Here is a 21,216-nt window from a genome sequence, read left to right as displayed (position 1 = left end):
GGATGAATGTAAGTCTCTGACTAAAAATTTACATTTTCAATTTCTGAGACCTTCGAAAACCCACGAGATCGCACTAGAAACCTCAGAAATATAATAACTAAAGAAACTTTTGAGCATTAATTTTGATTGCACTTGCAGAGAACTGTAAACGCTCAGTTTGAAGCCTGCAAAACTCAATATGCACTCTTCAAAACATAAGAAAAATGTTTTATTTTAATAGGCTTTTGCCCATTTTATTTAATTCAAACTTGGCAAGGTTCATGAAACTGCTAAAACTTTTCCTTTTTCATCTGAACTACCATTTGATTCAACATCAAATATATATTGCGTTCTATGAACAGTAAAGCAGTTTATATCAAACACCAACAACAATGAGCCTCGCCATAAAAACGTACTTTAGACTGTGGGTGAAATTGAATTTTCCCCTCAGTAAAATGAAACATCAATGGCAAAAATAAATTGGATCCGACCGTCGCTTATTAACTACAAAGTTTTGTTGCCTCGTACTCCATATAGTACGGCTGTCTGGCACTAAAAGCCTGCAGTGCTGCGAGAATTCTCAGTACCTCAGAGCTGGAGAGTTTGAGTCGGTGTCGGAGTAAGCAAGAGAACAGGTCCAGTGGCAGTGGTCCAGGAGGAGACAATCTGTTGACTCTGTATCGGATCTCCATAAGCTGCAGCAGGGCAGAGTCCTGAGATCCCTGAGTGTATGGATAGTCCAGCTGCAGGATCAAGTCCTGAATGGCTTCTGGGTCAAAGTGCATGCTGTAACCAAAGAGCTGTATGCTGTTGATTTTCATGTAGCCGAAATTCTGCGAAGAATCCGTGACCTCCATGGGCTCGAAATAGGCTGTTTCGTTCCCCTGAGCGAAGTCGGTCCGAATGCGACTCCTCAGGTAGAAGTGAACCGTCTCGAAGAAGCTCTTCCAGCGATTTCCTAACGTCAAAGTCCAGTTATAGCAGTCCAAAGGAATGTCTAGCTTGGTCTTCTCCCAGTCAGGGTAGCTGTTTTGGTTGATAGGCATGGTCCAGCTCTCTGAGTGGCTCCCGCCGAAAGGATTGACGTAGACAGACAGTGCCGGCTCCAGAGTGGAGTTCTTGGTCATGCAGATTTGTAGAGAGACCCCCAGCAGCATGTGTACGCGACTGGACTTGAACTTGTTGCTCTTTAGAGTCAGGAGCATCCTTTTTCTCCAGGAGGGGTCGAACCAGGTGTTGAGGCGCACGTCACTGCTGACAAAGGTGGCACGTGTGACCACGCGCCCATCTCGACGCTGCAGCAAGTAGCGCAGCTCCAGGTCCTGCAGATCTGTCTCGAAGCCCAGGTAGTGGTCTGTGGGGTCGGGCACAGCGTGCCTGCACATTCCGTGGCTCAATGTAAAACCAGCGTTGCAGCTGGAGCAGCGTGTTCGATTGTCTGCCGAGCAGGAGGCGCAGCGGGGCCCATCACCCACCACACAGGGGATCATGCCCTGACACAAAGCATATTCGTGCGGACAGAGGCAGCTCCGTGTCTCCTCTAAGTAAAAGCCCAGGCGCTTGCTCTCGCCACAGTACAAGATGGAGAGGACATGCTGCAGCCAGTAGCCAAGAGACCTGAAAGACGTATATTAAACAATCAACAAAACCGCAAAGTGGGATACAACAAAACGACAGAGGAGAACAAAACAAAACAAAGCAATAGGCAGCTAAAAACATAATTATATGTGGTCTGTGTGTGCAAATTGCAACGAGAAACACAATGGAGCCACTAAAAGTAACAAATGACTATGATCTAACAACAATAGATAGCAAATGAACAATTTGCATTTTGCAATAGTGATAATGGCTTTCAAACATTACCATGATGGCAGATCCGGCCTTTAAAAGCATAAATGGCAGGAACAGAGCCTGCTAATGCCTACTAATAGCTTCAAAGGTTGCAGTGGGTGGTGGAATAACACATTAGTCATTTGAGGTAGAATATACAAAGAGCAGCGAGAGAGACTTGGCTGAACCATTGAACTGCTGAATCATAATGTACTTCTAATGATTTTAGCAGGTACTTTTTTTTACCAGAAGGTAATCAAATTTTAACCTCTTCCATCCCAACATTCTCATATGTTGGCTAATTGGCTTTGAGGTCGAGGACCTTTCTCTAGTTTTCAGAAAGCCTCACAACTTTTGCATCTAATTTTGCATAATTACCTGGCAAACAAGCACAATAACAAATGTGTGATTTGGATGCTGAGGTCAATGAGAGCCTGTCAACAGTAGTTACCTCTCCCTCTGAAGGACTATTTTAGGCTGTGTGCGGCACCTCCTGCTGAGGCTGAAGAGCCTGTTGGCGCTTCGCCGGGCCTTGCTGAGGAGGAGGCTGGTGTGGCTCTCCAGCTGCCTATAGCGCTGCAGCAGAGCTACATCTGTCCTCCACAAGTTGTGAACGGCCGAGGAGTTCAGGGCAAAGTGTGTCGGCAGTCTGCCCACAAAAGCCTGGAACTCATCTGCTCAGAGGGACAAACTGATCAATTAACATGAACGGGCCAGGCCTGAAATCCAATTATGAGGCTCACAAAGCAAATGCGAACTAGCCAAATGGGATAGTAATTAATTTAGTTGTGTGTATTCTTTGGATGCCGATTTGTGAATGTCATCTAGAGAAGCAGAAAAACATGTTCTAATATGCCTTCTCGTTATGTGTGGTGAAAAACATAATTTGCACTGACCGTTACACTGATGAGCCAAAACATTATGACCACCTGCCTAATATGCTGTTGGTCCTCTGTGTGCTGCCAAAACAGCTCCGACCTGCCAGGGCATTGACGTTACAAGACCCGTGAAGGAGTCCTGTTGTATCTGGCACTAAGACATTAACAGCAGATCCTTTAAGTTTAAGAATTTGGAGGCCAGGGCAACACCTGAACTCTTCATCATGTTCCTTAAACCATTCCCAAATAATGTGTGCAGTGTGGTAGGGAGCATTATTGTGGTGAGATGCTACTGCCATCGGGGAAAAGCATTGCTTTTCTTTGTTGTAACTGGTCAGCAATAATATTCTGGAAGGTGGCATGTGTTAAATTGACATACACATTATTGCCCAGACCCAGGGTTTCCCAGCAGAACATTGCCCAGAGCACAGGTTCCCACACCTGGTCCTGGAGTCCCCCTCCACTTTACATTTTTCTGTTTTTCTAGACTAAAACACCTACCTCACCTTGTGAAGGGCTTGCTAATTAACCAGTTAGTTGGATGAGGTGTGTTGGGCAATGAGCAGGGCAGTGGGTAATCCAGGTCCAGGGCTGTCGGTAGCTACTCACCACTACCGAACAGGAGCACCCACAAGCTTAGCTGTTTCAGAGCTACTTTGTCAAGGCTGCTCAGGTCTTCACACCAGCCCATTTCTCCCGCTTCCAACATGGCGATTACAAGAACTGACTGTTCAGTTACCATCTAATATATTCCGGACCTTGACGTCCCCGTTGTTACGAGCTAATCAACGTTATTTGCTCCATCTGTGAGTGGTCACAAAGTTTTGGCTCACTGATGTAAATTTTAGCAGCAAACAAAACACCATTACTCCTGGTGCAATGCCTCATGCTAAGTGTTGCATCCCACATTGTCCTTGAAATAACACGAAACAACAGAGGTACTTAAAACAGCAAAGATATGGTAATATGAATTAATGCTTATCCAAAGGCTGCCCAACAAAGCAAAAAAAAATCCCTCAACGACTTTGGCACCTGACTCCTCAAACTCCTGGTTGGCCTGCCTCCAAGTCTCCCTGGTGTGCTCCAGGTAGCTCTCCTGGGCGCGGATGTCAGCGTGGGGGCAGTTGCACTGTGGATACTCCTTGCTGCACTGGCACCAGCAGTCGTTGTCCCGGCACACAAACTGGCCCTCAGCATTGCAGCCGATATAGCCCAGGGCAGCCTGGACAAATCGGCTCCTCAGATACTCTGGGAAAACAGCTTGGAGCCCTGTGAAATTAAAAGTTAAGCTAAATACTCTCAGGAAGACATGCTTCTGATTTTCCAAAACATAGGGCCTACATGGTCTTATACTTGTCGTTTATCATATAATTTAATTGAATTTGCATGGTAAAGAAAGGTGACTACTGTCAATAGTGGCGCAGCACACTTTTCCCGTTAATTAGGCAATATCAGCGGCATCAGGTTGCTTCTAAGGCATGGTACATGGCCATGACATTCGTTAAACACAGTGATGGTATGTTAAATAAGTTTCAGACCTTTCAAATGTGTTTCTACCTTGTAACTGGACCTTGTTCTCAGGGCTGTGAACCAACACAGAGCTCACAGAGTCAAGGTTGTCATAGTTACTGCAGCCAAGTGGGGCCAGTCCTGGTCTCAGTTACCTGCAGGAAGAACATAAAAGAATTATTCTGACTGAAACATGTTGGTAAAAGGCATCTAAAAGCTGTTTTAATTGCTTATTTTGAAGGCATTATATTTTGAAAAACAAAAACAGTCCATCATTAACCATTCCATGACAACCAAAACTCAAACATTTTCTCTTCTATGGCCTTGTACCGTAATCTTTAACAAGGAACAGCAGGGTATGTTTAAGAGAACTAGGTATTTAAAATAAAAACAGACCTCAAATTTCTTACAGATATGGAAAAAAAATAGTAATATCATAGCTGACACTTTTAATTATTTGTGGCTATGCATTCAAGAGTTTTGTAGAACTGCAATGTGATTATGCTTATTTATATGGCTTTTCAATGGAGAATAATTCAAAAGCAATGGAATGAAATGAGAGTACATTGCTGAGATTGTAAAATGATCCTTCAGATTACATTACTGATTATAGTTACGATGGGGTAATTGAATGTAACCTTTACAACCATGGTCTGCAGTAATTCTTTGAGCAAAAGAATGAGAATAGTCAGTGTCGTAGAGAACAACCACATGACTGGCTGACTATTCAGAGCTGAAAAGTGGAGGGGACCCTGTTATGATCAAATTAATTAGTCTTTTGTCATTTCTTTAATTAAAAATCCTTGCATTGCTGCACAGATTCATGCTGTTTTTTGTTCCCAGCTCTTGCATAATACTGAAGAATCCACCAGGGCAGAATTATGCAAAGTTAGACATCAGTTAGACACACATATACACAAGCCAAGGACAAGGAGCAGCATAAAGTGTCTGTGGGTATGAGAGAAAGAGAAGAAGGAAAAACAAGTTCATTACACCCACAGCACGCTTTCATGTTCCTGTTAATTTTGCTGGAAGGAGATTCATTAAAGCCACAAACTCTACAGCAGGGTTCAGGCAGGCACAGCACCACAACGCCAGCGAAGGCCAAAGCCCTTGAAGTTTGCTTAACAAAGAAACCCTTTTGTTTCACTCTGCGTGTAGATGCACATAAAAAAAAGTAAAAAAAACAAAGAAAAAAAAACAAACCAACGTAATGAAATATTTAATATTTAATATTATTCCACACACCCTTCTGTAAAGAAAATGCGTTCTTAGCTTTGTTATGGCTGATTAAGGCCCAATCCCATTTCACCCCTTGCCCCTGCCACTTAGCCCTTAGCCCTCTGTTTTGAGCGTTCATGTCTAGGGTTAGGGTGACCTGATTCTTATTAAGATAGAGGGGTAGGGTGAAGTGTTAGGGCTTTCTTCATAACAAGCATAAAAAAATCACTAATGACATGCTAATGTCTCGGTAGCTAGCTAGCTAATTTTCCCGTTCCACCTTAAATAGTCCAGCAGTATTGATGCCTGAAGTGCCAGAATGTAACTGCTGCACCATTTAAGGTGGAACGGGAAAATTCGAACAAGAAGCTGGTAAATAGCTGACTTCAGCTTCATATCACCAAAGAATTAACGGTGGGTGATAATAAATAATTGTCTTATAGCCCATCTTTGAAAGCATATGATGCTCCAAATGTGACTAAAGCGCAGCAGTGAGGTTGCTGAACTTTTTCCCTTCTCTGCTATCACTGAAGACGGGCCGGGTCGCTTACAGAGCACCGCTAGTAGCCTGTTAATGAAGCAATGTTAAATTTGAGGGTTGTCCCATTTCGTAGGGCAAGATTTCAATCACTACCCCTTGTAACTCAGTTCCAAGGTGTTAAGGTGACACTCGAAAACAAGGGGTAGGGGTAAAAAGAAGAAATGGGATTGGGCCTAAATATGACACCTGTAGGCTGACTCACACAAACTGTTTTTTCACACAGCGATGAATGTTATCTTTCCAAAATGAATGAACAGCTCCACGTCAAGAGGACTGTAGCTAGTTTATATTTTTGCTGCATCTGCTCCTAAAACACCTGAGCCAGTTAATTATGAACTGCTCAACCTGACTGAATGGACCAGATGTCTTGGGAGCTGAAACAGAAGTCCCAGGAGGACTGGGCTCAAGGCCACTTTCAAAGGCAAAAATTAACCTCTGCCAAAACATCAGGGCCCACATAAACATGTTTGTTTGCTATGAAGTCAAGAAACATACTCTGACTGTAAATTGGATTCCCCGCTCTGGCTAGTGATACCCTGTAGTCACAATCAGTTGGAGCGTTTCTTAGCAGCTTGCCAATTATTAAGTAAGAGGAGTAGAAGGTCCAGACAGCTGCAGTCCTTGCAGCCAGCTTTTAATCATGGAGCAAGCCCTAATTGTACTTTAGACGTGAGTTGAACAAACGGCTTAACAGTCTGACTGCTGTTACATTTTTCTCACTGTCCAGCGCGACCAATTAACAGGATTATAAGAAGGTATTTATGCAGTACATTCAACCATTGGGAGCTGCATTAAACCTCAATCAATTAACTGAACTATGTTTATCTGGTTAAACACAATCATGAGAGAATACCTGAAACTTATATGAAAAATACTGGATGCAAATCTGAGAACGTGTTTACATTTGGTAACAGACATCAATAGATGTCAAACGTAGCTGATACAACCAACAGGTGAATCTGACATATCGGTCATATAGGTTGATATATTGACAGTTTTTGAGTTATTAAGTGACATCAGAGGAAATAAACTGAACTTAACTGAAAATATGGACTGATATTTAAAGAATATCAGTGAATTAGACACAAATTTATTGACTGTAAGGTAGGATTATGGAATGCACTGAGCAGATATTAGGGCCCTATGATTTCTGCGATGTGGACCATATGGATGAAATCACAGTATTGATATATAAAATGCATTTCAGACATAAACACGAAAATGCATGAAATATACTTTATACCATCCAAATAATATGTTCACAGTTCTTTAAGCGCTATTTTCCTGTTGTTTTTCTGTGTATAATTGCTTGCACAGCAGCCAGTCCCAGTACGCCAGCAAGCTACTAATAAACAAAAGCATAGCCTTCTAGACATTGCAAGAAATTTGTAAACATTTGTGAGAAAGGAGTAAACATTTGGCTGTCCAGTTAACTAAGTAGGTTGTGTATATGTACTGTATATTACTATTAAACTGTATATTTAACTGGTAACATTAAAAAACGGGCAGGCCTTTCTTTTAGCCTTTGGTCAGTCTAGAGGAAGTATTGTTACTCTAATTAAGTGAATATTTTCCATATCAGTAATGCTGCAGTGCCAGCAACATGTAATATACTGTGTTTTTGTACTTAGTTACAGTTTGTTTGGGACCTTTTACTTCATGTACATGGCATAAGGTGACTGCAAAAATATGTGCTTTCATGAGATCCTACTAGTGTGGTTTAATGCCAGTTTCCTTTCTTTCAATGATGTGAAAAAAGGTCAAACAAAACTAAAGCATGATAAACTAAATTAAAATGAAATACTGTGACAGCGCTTCATTATGTTTGTCAGAGTATTATCAGAGGAAGCGTCGCTGCTTCCCAGTTTCAGTGTCCATTTCCCAAATGCTTTAGCCCAGTGTGTCCGCTAACATTATTCCTCCTAAAGAAAAGCTACGTGTTCGGCTCTGTCTCCTCATTATTCACCATCATTAGTGTAATGTTTCATTGGAGGAGCTTTCATCAACATTAACACATGAATGTTATAAGAGAGGAAGGTTTAGATTGTGTCTGCAATGTCTCAGATTTTTAACTCTTCGAAAAAAAAGACCCTCCTAAGTCAAAGCACTGTTTTCAGTGTAGATAAATGTAATGTCATTATGCTAGTTATAGTCAACTATACTGCCTATTACTGCACAAAACAATAGAAACAGACAGGTAAAACAGAAGACACTCCTGAGGTTGTCTTAAAGTTAGGAAAGAATTTAGGAAATTTTGTCTGGTTAGGATGTTTCTGTAATACTGTTTTCTTATCTGGAGTTAATGAGAAGATTATGAACTCACAAACTGTTGTTCTGTAATAGCTTCTGTCCTAAATTCAGTCCTAACTGAAGTCGTCATGGCGACTAAGCAGATAAGATTTCAGACTTAAGCTGTTTCTGTAATACAGCCTTTGGAATACAAACTCATTTCAAAAGGTATTCCAAACAGTAAAGTGCATTAGACAACTATTTTGGCTATTTTCACACATTTTCAAATGTATTTGATTAATATACTTACATACATTTATTTTTGTATCTAGGCATAATATTTAACTCATACATCTGAAAATAAATGCATTTTAAAATGTATTTGGTTAATAAGGCAATATATTCGGAAATACATTTTAGCGTATTTCAGCATGGACTGCAGTGTATTTGAAATGTATTTTAAATATATAAACATATAGGTCCACATATTTTTTTCCATATGGGATGTATTTCAAGAAAACTCAAAATGGAAAAAAAAAATAAAACGGATATCCTAAGATATGGGAGGAAGTGGAAATGAATGAAAGACGCCTCTGCTCTACCTCAGAAGGTAGTGTGGGATTTGTTTAACACAGATACACATTTCAAAATGTTTTTTTTTTGCAAACTATTTGAAATGTTGGTGTTTTCATTAGTCAAGGGGTCTTTTCAGGCACAGAAGTCAACAGTGTTACTGAATGTGTTCAAACACATATCCTGCTCTGCAGAGAAGCGTTTTGACTGTCTGTAAACTGTTCAGAGTGCAGTGGTGTTACTGTGATGAAAAAAACACCCAGGTGGAAACTATCATAAGCTCTAAGAAAAATCCTGCATGCACTACAACGGTATAAGCTGAAACTGAGCATACTGTATCCTGCATGCTTTTCATATAGCTACATCAATGCAAGCCATCATCAAAATACTCTCACTTCAGTCCACATTGGTGTTTCGTTCAGTATTCTCAAGTGTCATTTAATATTCTAACATTCCAACATGTCCTCTAGTTCTAATCTATATTCCCATGTTTTTTTAATATTCCATCACTGTTCAGAATGTCATTTTCTTTATCTGCAGGCTAAGATGAAAATGATCACATCAGAAGCCATCTGACATAAAGCATATAAGGGCCCATTTTTCTCTAGAGATATGTGATTGCTCAAGTTTGGTACATTTGTTAGCCTGAACCTGTTCGTGCTAAATCATGCTGTCCAAACTGTTCTAAGTGTCCAACCCACCACCCTGATCAGTCCACTGTTACCAGTACCATCTGTGGCTCTAATAAAGACCCAACTAAAATGAATGAGGCCCAAAGCACAGGAGCTCCTGGATCATAATTAAACTCCTCGTTTTTACTCTCCACTGCACTTCCATTCCCCAGTCTCCTGCTCATCCATAAATGTAACACTGAAGGATCGCCTGCCTATAGCCACATTTAGCATTCCTTGAAACCGACTCGAGTATCGTTCCTGTTTTCGAGGCCCTACACTTTGCTCACAGTAGATATGGCTAATAATGACTGGAATTATTTGCTGAGGAGAGGAATATGAATAGATGAGCCAGGCTCATCCATCATTGTGATACATGCCTCGGCAGAAGCCGCTACAGCCGCTTTGTCCTCATTAACAGCAGCTTAGTTCAAAATCATCTCAGTAGTGGAAGAAGAAATACCACAACTCTTTACTTGAGCCAAACATGCCTTGCCTGTAAATTACTCAAGGGAATGTCTACCTAGAGTTTGCCTGGGTGGCAGTTTGCTTTTGAAATATGCACCTTGTAAATATGCATCATGACTAAAAGTAAATGTCCTTATGTAATTTTTCTAAACCCAGTTTATCCCTTTTCAGTGTATTCCCCCTGAAACTTATAAACGATAAGCTTTCAGAGAACTCATTTGTTATGTAGGCCACCTTTTTACCATGTACAGCTTCACTTCATGCACAACCAAACCATTCATCTCTTTTATCAGTAATCTTTCAAAATAACACAAAATGCTACCGAAGTTTCGGAACCTGACTACTGATGTTGGATGTGTAGCATGACAGATTGTCCACTGCAACCGACAGCTCCACTAGACACATTCATTAATCAACTACAGCACTACATGTATCCAAACTTTTCATACCCAGCCTAGGTTACTTTATTCAAAAAAGACTATAGGCACTCAAGAACATGTAGTGAAATATATGCACATACACTGATCAGGCATAACATTATGACCACCTCCTTGTTGTCCATTTAATCAGCTCCACTTACTAGATAGGTGCACTTTGTAGTTCTACAATTACAGACTGTAGTCCATCTGTTTCTCTGCATACTTTGTTAGTCTTCTTTTACCCTCTTCTTCAAGGGGTCAGGACCCCCATAGACCCTCACAAAGCAGTACTATTTGGGTGGTGGATCATTCTCAGCACTGCAGTAACACTGACGTGGTGGTGGTGTGTTAGTGTGTGTTGTGCTGGTATGAGTGGATCAGACACAGCAGTGCTGCGAGAGTTAATCACTGTGTCCACTCACTGTCCACTCTATTAGACACTCCCACCTTGTCAGTCCACCTTGTAGATGTAAAGTCAGAGACAATAGCTCATCTGCTGCTGCACAGTTTGTATTGGTCATCCTCTAGTCCTTCATCAGTGGTCACAGGACACTGTTGGCTGGACTATTCTCAGTCCAGCAGTGACACAGTGTTTAAAAACTCCAGCAGCACTGCTGTGTCTGATCCACTCGTAAGCGCAACACACACTAACACACCACCACCACATTAGTGTTACTGCAGTGCTGAGAATGATCCACCACCCAAATAGTATCTGCTCTGTGAGGGTCTATGGGGGTCCTGACCACTGAAGAACAGGGTAAAAGGGGGCTTACAAAGTATGCAGAGAAACAGACGGACTACAGTCTGTAACTGTAGAACTACAAAGTGCATCTATATAGTAAGTGGAGCTGGTAAAATGGACAATGAGCGTAGAAACAAGCAGGTGGTCATATTCTTATGCCTGATTGGTGTATTTGTCCTTCTTATATAGTAGGATATTTACATTGAGACTAATCTACAGCACATTCAAATTCTCTTCTGACACAGCGTGTACCAAAAAACTGCCTAACGAAGGACAGATTGTTCATAATTATGCATATGTTTCAAATTTACCTTAAAATATCATTAACTGTATGCAAAAAAGAGCACGTTTGACTCTGACATTACAGAATGCATCACACCTGGAGGCACAAATCCAACTGAAGCTACTGCATCTCCCGACTCTCCTCGTTTTGTTCAGGCAGGGCTGTACCTTAATGGCTGCGGAGGCGATCTGGAGGTGGTGGAGCTTCCGCAGTGTGCTGTCTCTGTCGATAAAGTAGGAGGCAGCAAGCTGATGGAGGGCCTCTAGGGTCAGCGCTGAGGCCGTGCTGTTGGAGGCTCCCCCGCTTGGCTGGCCCCTGCTCAGTTTCCTCTTATCCACGAAAATGGTCAAGGACTCCTCCCCTGCCCAAGAGCAAAACGACAACCATTAGCCCACGCAGTGCTCACCAATCAGCTCCTAATAAGCAGCAGTCTGAGCTCTCTATATTCTCACCCAGCAGGAATCCACAGAACCCTACGGCCCGCTCTGGACCTCAGTGGGATCATCTCTCATTTTACGGATGATACAGATGGGGGAGTATCATTCATCTCTAAATGGGTGAGAGAGAACCAAAGCCAATTGACTCTGCTGGAGCGTATATATTTGGGGGAAAATGCGTTTTGGAGAAAAATGAGTCCAGTCAGGGGGTGTTCTATGGTGAATTAGGTAGAGCTCTAAATGATCTCACAGTGCAGCCTGAATGAAGGCAAGAGAAGGTGCGCTTAGTGACTGAGATATTGATCCTGGGATCATCTCGGTGAGTATTGTAATTACTCTCTGAGGGAAACCACTGTTGGCTACTTACTCCTTCTACAATTAGAGTACTATAAAAGCCAGAAGACCATTATTTCACACAGGCAATGGCAGGTGGGGCAACCAACATCAACACCAAGTTCGCTTTAGTTTTTTATGGGGTAATCTCAGGCCAGCAGCGACCACTGGTATCTAGGCATTCTGAACTTTAAGTGCAGTTCAAAACAGCTAGAGCACATTCATGAGTAATGATCCAGCTTATTAGAACTTGACATCCACTGTGTGTTTATTTCGTAAATTAAGGGGCTATGAGGTAGTGCATTACTCATAAAAGTATGATATTTCTTTTTCAAACAATACACTTATTTTTGGTGTGACTTTATTCTTCTGTACTTCAAATAGATTGACATTGCAAAAGTCTTTGGAAAATAATTCACACAAGGTACTTGAATGTGATGGGAGTAAAAGTAAAAACCCAAAATGGCCGAGTTATTTTACAGTACCAATTTGTGCATAATATGTTTGTTTGTTCTCAAGAAGAAAACATGTTTCTTCAATTTAATCATGATCATAATTTTAAAAGCACAGAGATACTAGTTACATTAAAACATCACCCTATGTAAGATCTAACCCCATGCAAATGTAGTGCTTAAGACCGCTAAGAAATACAACATCTCCATCCTGATGACATGCACCTAGCATAATCGTGGCTATTACTGTTAGAGAGCATTACTGCTATCACATCTATGTGGTGATTAACAGTGACTGAGGAAGATAACAGAATGGCAGGGCTTAGTGAAGATACATGCTCAAATGACATGTGCTCTTACCTCCCAAAGTGGCTGAGAGCAAAAAGTGTGTCCCGTACTTCTTTATGATGCTGTCCGTTATCCTCTGCAGGCTCGGCCGTCTTCCCAGCTGCCTGATGTTGTGGATGAAGTCTGGGTCAAAAGGCACGGCGACACCACTGTCCTCGTGCCTCTCCACGGCCAGGTTATTCACTTTCCATCGGCCGAACTCCCTGTGGGGGGCACAACCTTTTAAAATGGAAGGCAATGCAGTACAAAACCAGGCCATGAAAGCAATGAACACAACCCACCAGGTCTTCCTACTCGCAATAATAATCACGTGTTTCATGGCCTGCACTATGTCAGCCAAGTCTGGCTCTCCTCCAGCCCCCCACCCTTATGTTAGCTCTGGTTCTCTTCCAAACTTCTCCTCTGCACTTGGCCAATACAGACATGGACAGTAGGTGGTATTTCATTGTGCCGAGACTTAAAGAGCCTCAGCGGGGAGCCAGGTGCTAGATCCATCCAAGCATACTGTAGTATTTCATGAAGCACTCAAAACATAATCCGCTCAGAATCTCCTTTACCTCTGTTCAGTTCCACGGCTTATTGTTGTGACCTAAAATGTGCTAAAACCTCAATATCTTCCATAGGGTGGTGGCAGGGGTCGACACTGCGTATTGGCTGGTGCCCCTGGTCACATTATTTTATATTTTGACCACTAAAAATGTGAAAAAAAAAAAAAGATTTAATTGCAGCTTTTCCCTTTTTAACAAAAAACTAGACCAGTTGAATTTTCAAACATGCACAAATATCCAAAATTAATAACAAAACAACTGCTTTTCACTCGGGCGGCACGGTGGCGCAGTGGGTAGCGCTGTCGCCTCACAGCAAGAATGGCCTGGGTTCGATTCCCGGCCGGGCGACCAGGGTCATTTCTGTGTGGAGTTTGCATGTTCTCCCCGTGTCTGCGTGGGTTTTCTCCGGGTACTCCGGTTTCCTCCCACAGTCCAAAGACATGCAATCAGGCCGATTGGACATGCTAAAATTGCCCCTAGGTGTGAGTGTGTGTATGAATGTGTATGTCTGTCTGTCTGCCCTACGATGGACTGGCGACCTGTCCAGGGTGTATCCTGCCTTCTGCCCAATGACAGCTGGGATAGGCTCCAGCACCCCACCGCGACCCAGAAGGATAAGCGGTTTAGATGATGTATGTATGTATGTATGCTTTTCACTCTCCTAAACAAAATCCAGAGCCTGTTTGATCAGACGCAGAATTCGCTGCAGCAAATCAGATTCTGTTGAAATCTGCAAACTGTTACATTAACGCTACCACATCAATAGTTAATGTGACGGCAACTGACATCTTCCTTTCATTTCTTCATAGTTGGTGTGACGGCTGGGTTATTAAAATATGGCTTTACTGCCAGTGGCAATGCTGACAATAAAAAAGAACTGGGTAACAATGATGACAATAGAAAAAAAAAGAGAAAGTTCAAAGATGAGTGGGAGAAAAAAAAATGTGTGACTGGAGATTGATTTTGAGAAGGATGTGATCTTTTGTTGAGCATGTCGTCAGTTTCCATAACAGGCAGACACCACAAGCTGATTCTCTACCAGGGGTAACTCTTGTAGAAAACACAATATTCAAAAGCACAGACCCACATTTTTCAACATGAGCTCTGTTATACTGTAATTATCTTAAGCAATCCCAATGATAAGCCATCTGGACAGAACTGAATTTAAAAAATCAGCCTGGTGACTATACACTGGGGCTGCATGATAAGTTGTATTTTTATTGTTACTGCGATATGACTTTAAGCGATAAACACATTGTTAAAAAATGTGATGACAGAACAGATTAAAAATCTGATGCTCGCAGCGCCAGAGAGACGTCATTATATTGCCGGTACATACTGTGAGGAGCCTAATGGGTGTTTCCCTGCACTAGGACTGAAGCCTGCTCTCCCATATGGTGGGCGAGTAACTTAACCATTTGGCTAAACAGCCAAATACAAAGTAGACACACAGCACAGCTCAAAACGACGCCAACCTACAAGCTTGTAAAAAATGCATCAAGGATCATTAGGATTGTTCTCACAATCAGTATTGTGTTTTAAGTGTGCAAGGCAGTAGTGGCTGAAACAAACATATATAATACTTAAAAAAATATAGTAAATAAAAACAAAAATGAATATATTTACTCATTCTAGTGAGGCGATATAAACAAAAATATATATTTATTTGTTTTTGTAGCCTTTATGGGAAAAGCTGTTGAGGTAATGCTGACTGTTTCTCAGCCTTTCAGTGCACAGAAAATGTGCTTGCGGTTCTGATGTAAGCAGCTATTATTATTATTATTATTTTTTTTTAATTTTGCGCAATAGTGACTGCAGCTTTTGTAATTTTGCATTTTGCCATTTGCTTTAAGGAGAGGTTAGTTCGATCTCTGTTTATGCATCCAAAAAAATGTCATCATACATTACTTTAATCATAATTTATTGATTATCGCCAATGCGATATCGAACAGCTTTATCAAACACTGGATTTTATATCCATATCATATAGCCCTCCTAAACACTGTCAAAAAAGGGTACTGTCCAAGAAAGTTTGGGTCCAACATGGTCCTTAAGGTCCTACTGAGTAATCAGGGGAAAGGTTCATATTTGTACCTTTTCACCACCACTAAAATCAAATTAAAAGACTGAGATCAAGAAAGGGTGTATGGCATCAATGCAACTTAAACAGATAACTGTAACAGAATTTGGTACAATTATGTTGTTCAACTAAATGCACAGAAGATGTGCCCTCAATGGTACAGTTTTTTCTGAGATGGTACAATGAAAAATGGAGTGGAAGTAGCAAAAAGCAACACCCGACTGATTTTTGGTACTGAAACAACATATATATGATAAATGTGATTCTATGATTCTGGCCACAACTTCTTAATTTGATTCACTGGGTTTGTGGCCCAAGTGGCCAGTGCTAATTTGTTTTGTCTGTTTACCCCTGAGTGGAGGACACTATGACAATTATCTCTTAGACATAGATAATTTGAACTCACCTAACATGAATAACTGCTCTCTCTGTCTCACACACACACACACACACACACACACACATACACACACACAAATATTGCAAGAATGTTAATGTAAACATTTCTTTATTATGCAAAAATACTCTATTTTAGTCAAGACATTTATCTTTCTTGCTTTGCAAAAAAAGGCACTCGCGCAACACTGAGACGAGAGAAAGCACAGCTAGTCGTCTGTTGCTGTTTTTGAAGCAGGTCTGACAGTATTTGCTACTAGCCCTGAGGCCAGAGCTCAAACAAACCCAAAACAAAGCATTCGATCTAAAGTTCACTAAAAACACTCAGGCGAAATACGTGATACGCAAATATCTCATTCTCCTCCATCTCTGTTGAGGTAGTATCTGTGTACCAATCATACGCTTTTTAAAATTCCACATACCAAACATGGTGTGTTTTTTCTTGCACATAACATAGTCTACAAATCTATGTTTAACCATGTTTAATTAACCCACATGCTGTTCTTCTGAGTTCAGTGACAGATTTTTATTCCCAGTGAATTCCAACGTAGCTGAATAATTTGGACCAAATGCTTGGCTTTGAAATATGATGATGTCAAGTTAACACACTTTAATGCTTGGGGTGTGACGATTCACAGAATTCATAATTTGATACGAAATGGTTATGTCTCGATTCAATACATACATTTTTTGTTTTTAGTTTTTTAGAGCTGTCAGCATGATAAAAGTATAATAATAACAAACTAATTACAGTAGTTATAATAATCTGCTAGCCTTGAGGTAATACACACTTAAGTTGCAATATAAGCAGTATTAAAATGAGTATTTTATATGTTAAAGTCTATTGAATACAGTGAAAAAGAATTGCACAATTAATTTAAGTTAGTATAATTCAACAAATTTACAGCTTAGAAGGGAAGACTGATTGAGGGAGGGGAGAGAACTCTTGGGCTGGAGTTCTAGGCAGGTTCTGCTTGGAGCTAGAAGGCCACCCTCCTCCTCTTTTTAACTGTGGTAGGACTTATAGGAGAACAGGGAGGAGATGAGGTGGTGCTGTGGATTGCGAAAACTTCATCACAGAAAACGGAAGGTAGGGATGTGAATTTCAGGATATAATGTGACTCTTAACACACTAGCAGAAAATGAACACTGCTGAATGCTGAGTTAATTTAGCACTGGTGATTTTGCTTTGTATGTGGGCCACAGGTATATACTACATATCAAGCAAAGCAGGATCAGGACTTGAGTCAATAGGCCCTACAGTAGGATAGGCATATTAATATTTAATTTCAGCCAATTCTTTCCTCTCACTACTACAATGCAGCCCCTTACTGAATCAACACAGACGAAAGGTTCAGGACTCTGGCTGAAGAAATCTTCCTCTGGAGATCAGAAAGAGCGCTGGCCCCTGCTCAGTGGCTTCGGTCAACACAAACCTCTGGGCTCAGGGGAGCCAGGAGAATCACTCGTATGAAGAAATCAAATCCTGGCAGGGAGCAATCATCGACTGCATGAAGGGTGTCATTACCGCCAATCACCCCAACGAGAGAGGCTCTGAGTGGGTGTGGAGAGGTCTGATGAGCACTATAGCAGTGAGCTAACCAGTGATCACCATAGAGAGGCCAGAGGGGTAAAAGGGTGCTCGGCTCAAGAACTGCCCAAGAGCCTCCCGTGCAGTCCTGAAGCCGTCACGTAATCAAAAGCCAAAAGGCACAGTGTAATCAGGAGCAGAGAGCAGAGGAGCAAATGAAGATGAGGTCAAGTGGAAACTGAAGCCAGTGCTCTAATCAGAGGAGGCTCTACTACAAGGGTGGGTGGTACATGGGTGAAAGAGTCTTTTGTTTTTTGTCCACTAAAATTTCTCCTCGCATTGCGGAAAGAGAGCCATAGGTTTTAAAGATTCTGCCATTAATCTTTTTTCAAGAATCATCACAAATAAATGGTCCTAAAAGACCATTAAAAACCACTAAACCTAAAAGAAATTAAACAATTATGGGGAGGGGCATCTTTACTGGACAGGTTTGAACATTCTGAATATATGAGATCAACAGTATAATCCCAACAGCAAGCTACTGCATTCAGCTATAGATATGTGCATGCTATGCCCATGCATATGAATCTATGTACCCATTAGGGAAAGGTGTGTGAGGGAGAGGGTCTGTAGTGGTCTGAAGGGCACTGTAAACGTCTGAGGAAAAAGGGTATGAGAGGGAAAATTCAGTGAGGAAGAAGTCAACTGTATTCTCTTGCCCTCCTTTTATACATTACATTAGAAAATAGTCTATTTTGGATGACCGGGTCAGACTGGTAAAAGTAAAGTCGTATGCCATTGGGGAAATCTTTGGAGGATGGTTTTACAGCAGCCTACTTGAAAAATACATAAAGATTAGCATGTAGTATTGTGTCTGATCCATTGCATGGGCCATATGGTGAATACAACATTTTACCTTAGAATACTGAAGTCAAAACGTAATAGATTTAGAAACTCTTTCTATCTTCTATTCAGTTGTGATACTGAATTACAGAGCAGACTGTCTAGATAAGTACATTTGCAGAAACATTACTGCGCCGTATTAGGTGCAGTGTGGAATCTGGTGATGGCGTAAAGTGCATTGGTGTGTTGTGTGATTGTCCGACTGTGAAAGACCCCCCACGCCCCCCAATGGAGCCACTATGATGCCAGACAAATGTCAGAGAAATCAAACAATAAAGTGCATCGTATCATATGGTAAAGCTCAGCATCTCAACGAGAAATGTCCCCATACCTGCTCTCATCATGAGCACAATTAAAAAGCATGTACTGACACCCTCTTTAAAAACATGTTCTTCTGTGGTTCTTTAGTAATGACAATGGTTCTATATAGAACTATGAACACAATCATCTGCATGCTTAAATGATTCTTTATATGGGGAACTGATTCATCAGATTAATGCAAAATGTGCTGTATACGGCTCCTTTTTCTAAACGGTTCTATATAGCACTGAAATGGTTTTTCTACTGTGAAAAGCTTGATATTGTAACAAAAGCAGAACCCTTTTTGATGCTATGTAGGGCTATTTCCTAAAATATACAACACAATTTCACCATGCAAGAAACCATATGGTTCTTTGAGTGTTCATGGTTCTCTATAGATCCACTTTATTAAAGAACCCCCGAAGAATCGTCTTTTTTGCATAGTGTGACTAAATAGTGCATCAAAAACAGAGGACTGATGAAAAGAGCTGGAAAAGTTGTACGGAGATAAAACATCACACGCAAAGCCGAGTTAGCTTACCTGTAAATCTTGTATCTGGTGGTGAAGCCGTGCTGGTGGCGCTCGGCGAACTCGGTGAAGTCTCTGGCGCGGTGGAAGGGCCCCTTGTCGGCCAGCAGCCAGCCGCGGGGCTCCGCCGCGAGCACGGCCGCCAGGAGGGAGATGACGGCGGCGCCCCGCCATAGGGACATGGGGCCAGGCGGCGGTCTAGGACCGGCGGCGCTCCGCTCCGGCATGCTTCAGCCATGCAGCCCTCATTCCCTCCCGCTGCGACTGAAAGTGGTCTTGGAACTAGAACCGTCAGCAGGCAACTCTCCGGGAACGAAGAGAAGAAAGTCTGGACTTATTTCTCCACTCAGAGAACACAAACGTCCATCCCAGCTAAAAGTCTGTCACGCTCTTCAGAACACACTGGCTCTGAAAGGCGGTGGCGTCGAGTTAACGTACTTAGCTGGCTAAACACAGTAAAAAACGACGATTAATTCGAGTTAACGCTATTCAGTAAATTTATAGTCACTAATATAATTACCGAGAGTTAAAATAACTTCACATAATTAAGCCCTGGCGACATATTCCAAGCTTTTGAGAGTGTAAATTACCTCTTCAGGTTAATGTTTGTCGCGTCAGGGTGAAAAGCGACCGTTAAAGCTGTTAAAGTTAGTCCGCTATCAGCGCAGCTTCTTCCCTCAAAATATCACAAGTTTGCCGGACCAGAGGAATCCAGCTGGCCGAGACGACGCGGGGAAACAGAAGAAGTGCTTAAATTGAAGATTTAAGCCATTTGAAAGCAAAAATATCCCTTAAATGCTCCGTTTTCTGTCATCTTCATCTTTCTGTGTGGAGGCACTTCAGGGATTAACTCTGTGAACGAAGTGCGCGCGAGTTTCTGTCAGCGAAGCGTTCGCGGGTAACAGTATGATGTAAAGACCCCTCACTCCTACTCTGTGATTGGCCAGTGCTGTCCCGCCTCCTGTGCTTGGATTGGCTAAAGCTTCATACTTGGCTAGTTGTCAGGCGGGCCGGCCAATCCTTGCGAAGTAGGGCTGGGTTTTCCCCCCGAATACGGGTGGGAAAAAAAGGATGGTATTGTAAACTGCGATTAATTTGGGCACTGATTATTTTATTTTGGCTAAATAAATGACTTTGCACTGTAATTTATTAGCAGGATATATTTGGTAATAAGCTGTTTGATATATGCATGCTTTGTTTCTACATTCTTTGTCCATTCTATCTATTCTAAGTCCACTTACCGTATACACTATGTTGCCAAAAAGTATGTGGACACTGACAATCATGCCTAGATGAGCTTGCAGGACATCCCATTATAAAATCGTGGGCATTAATATGGAGTTGGCAACTTCTATGCAGCTATAACAGCCTCCACTCTTCTGGGAAGGCCTTCCACAAGATTTTGGAGTGTGTCTGTAGGAATTTGTGCCCATTCAGTCAAAAGAGCCTTTGTGAAATCAGGCGCTAGAAGGCCTGGCTCGCAATTGACGTTCCAATTCATCCCGAAGGTGATCAGTGGAGTTGAGGTCAGGGTTCTGTGCAGGCCACTAGAGTTCCTCCACACCAAACTTGTCAAACAATGTCTTTATGGACCTCGCTTTGTGCAAAGGGGTACGTTCATGCTGGAACAGGTAAGAGCCTTCCGCAGACTGCTGCCTTAAAGTTGGACACAATACAGCCAAGACCATTATCCCTCCTCCACCAAACTTTACTGTTGGCAATATACATTCCGGTAGCATTCTCCTGGCATCCACCAAACCCAGATTCATCCATCAGACTTCCAGAGATTTAAGTGTGATTCATCACTCCAGAGAACATGTTTCCACTGCTCCAGAGTCTGGTGTACCACACCTCTCCTACAGGCGCTTGGTGTTGCGCTTAGGCTTGTGTGCTCGGCCATGGAAACCTACTTCATGAAGCTCCTGACACAGAGTTCTTGTGCTGATGTTGCTTCCAGAGGCAGTTTGGAACTCTACTGATGCAACACAGAATAGGTGTTTTTTTCTATGCACTACA

At 41.9% G+C, this 21,216-nt stretch overlaps 1 protein-coding gene across 1 annotated transcript; it reads right to left on the bottom strand.

Moving 5' to 3' along the window:
- Positions 1–233: 233 nt before the first annotated feature.
- brinp3b (bone morphogenetic protein/retinoic acid inducible neural-specific 3b) lies at positions 234–19,427 on the bottom strand. Its single transcript, XM_036597768.1, is given in 8 exon segments — positions 234–1,596; positions 2,261–2,483; positions 3,720–3,956; positions 4,245–4,329; positions 4,331–4,351; positions 11,511–11,704; positions 12,926–13,116; positions 19,213–19,427. Coding segments are annotated over 8 exon segments (2,283 nt in total). The 3' UTR covers positions 234–479.
- Between the last annotated feature and the right edge of the window lie 1,789 nt (positions 19,428–21,216).

Source organism: Colossoma macropomum, unplaced genomic scaffold, assembly GCF_904425465.1.
Source record: "Colossoma macropomum unplaced genomic scaffold, Colossoma_macropomum, whole genome shotgun sequence".
NCBI lineage: Eukaryota > Metazoa > Chordata > Actinopteri > Characiformes > Serrasalmidae > Colossoma > Colossoma macropomum.
This window is presented reverse-complemented; position numbering and strand designations above follow the sequence as displayed.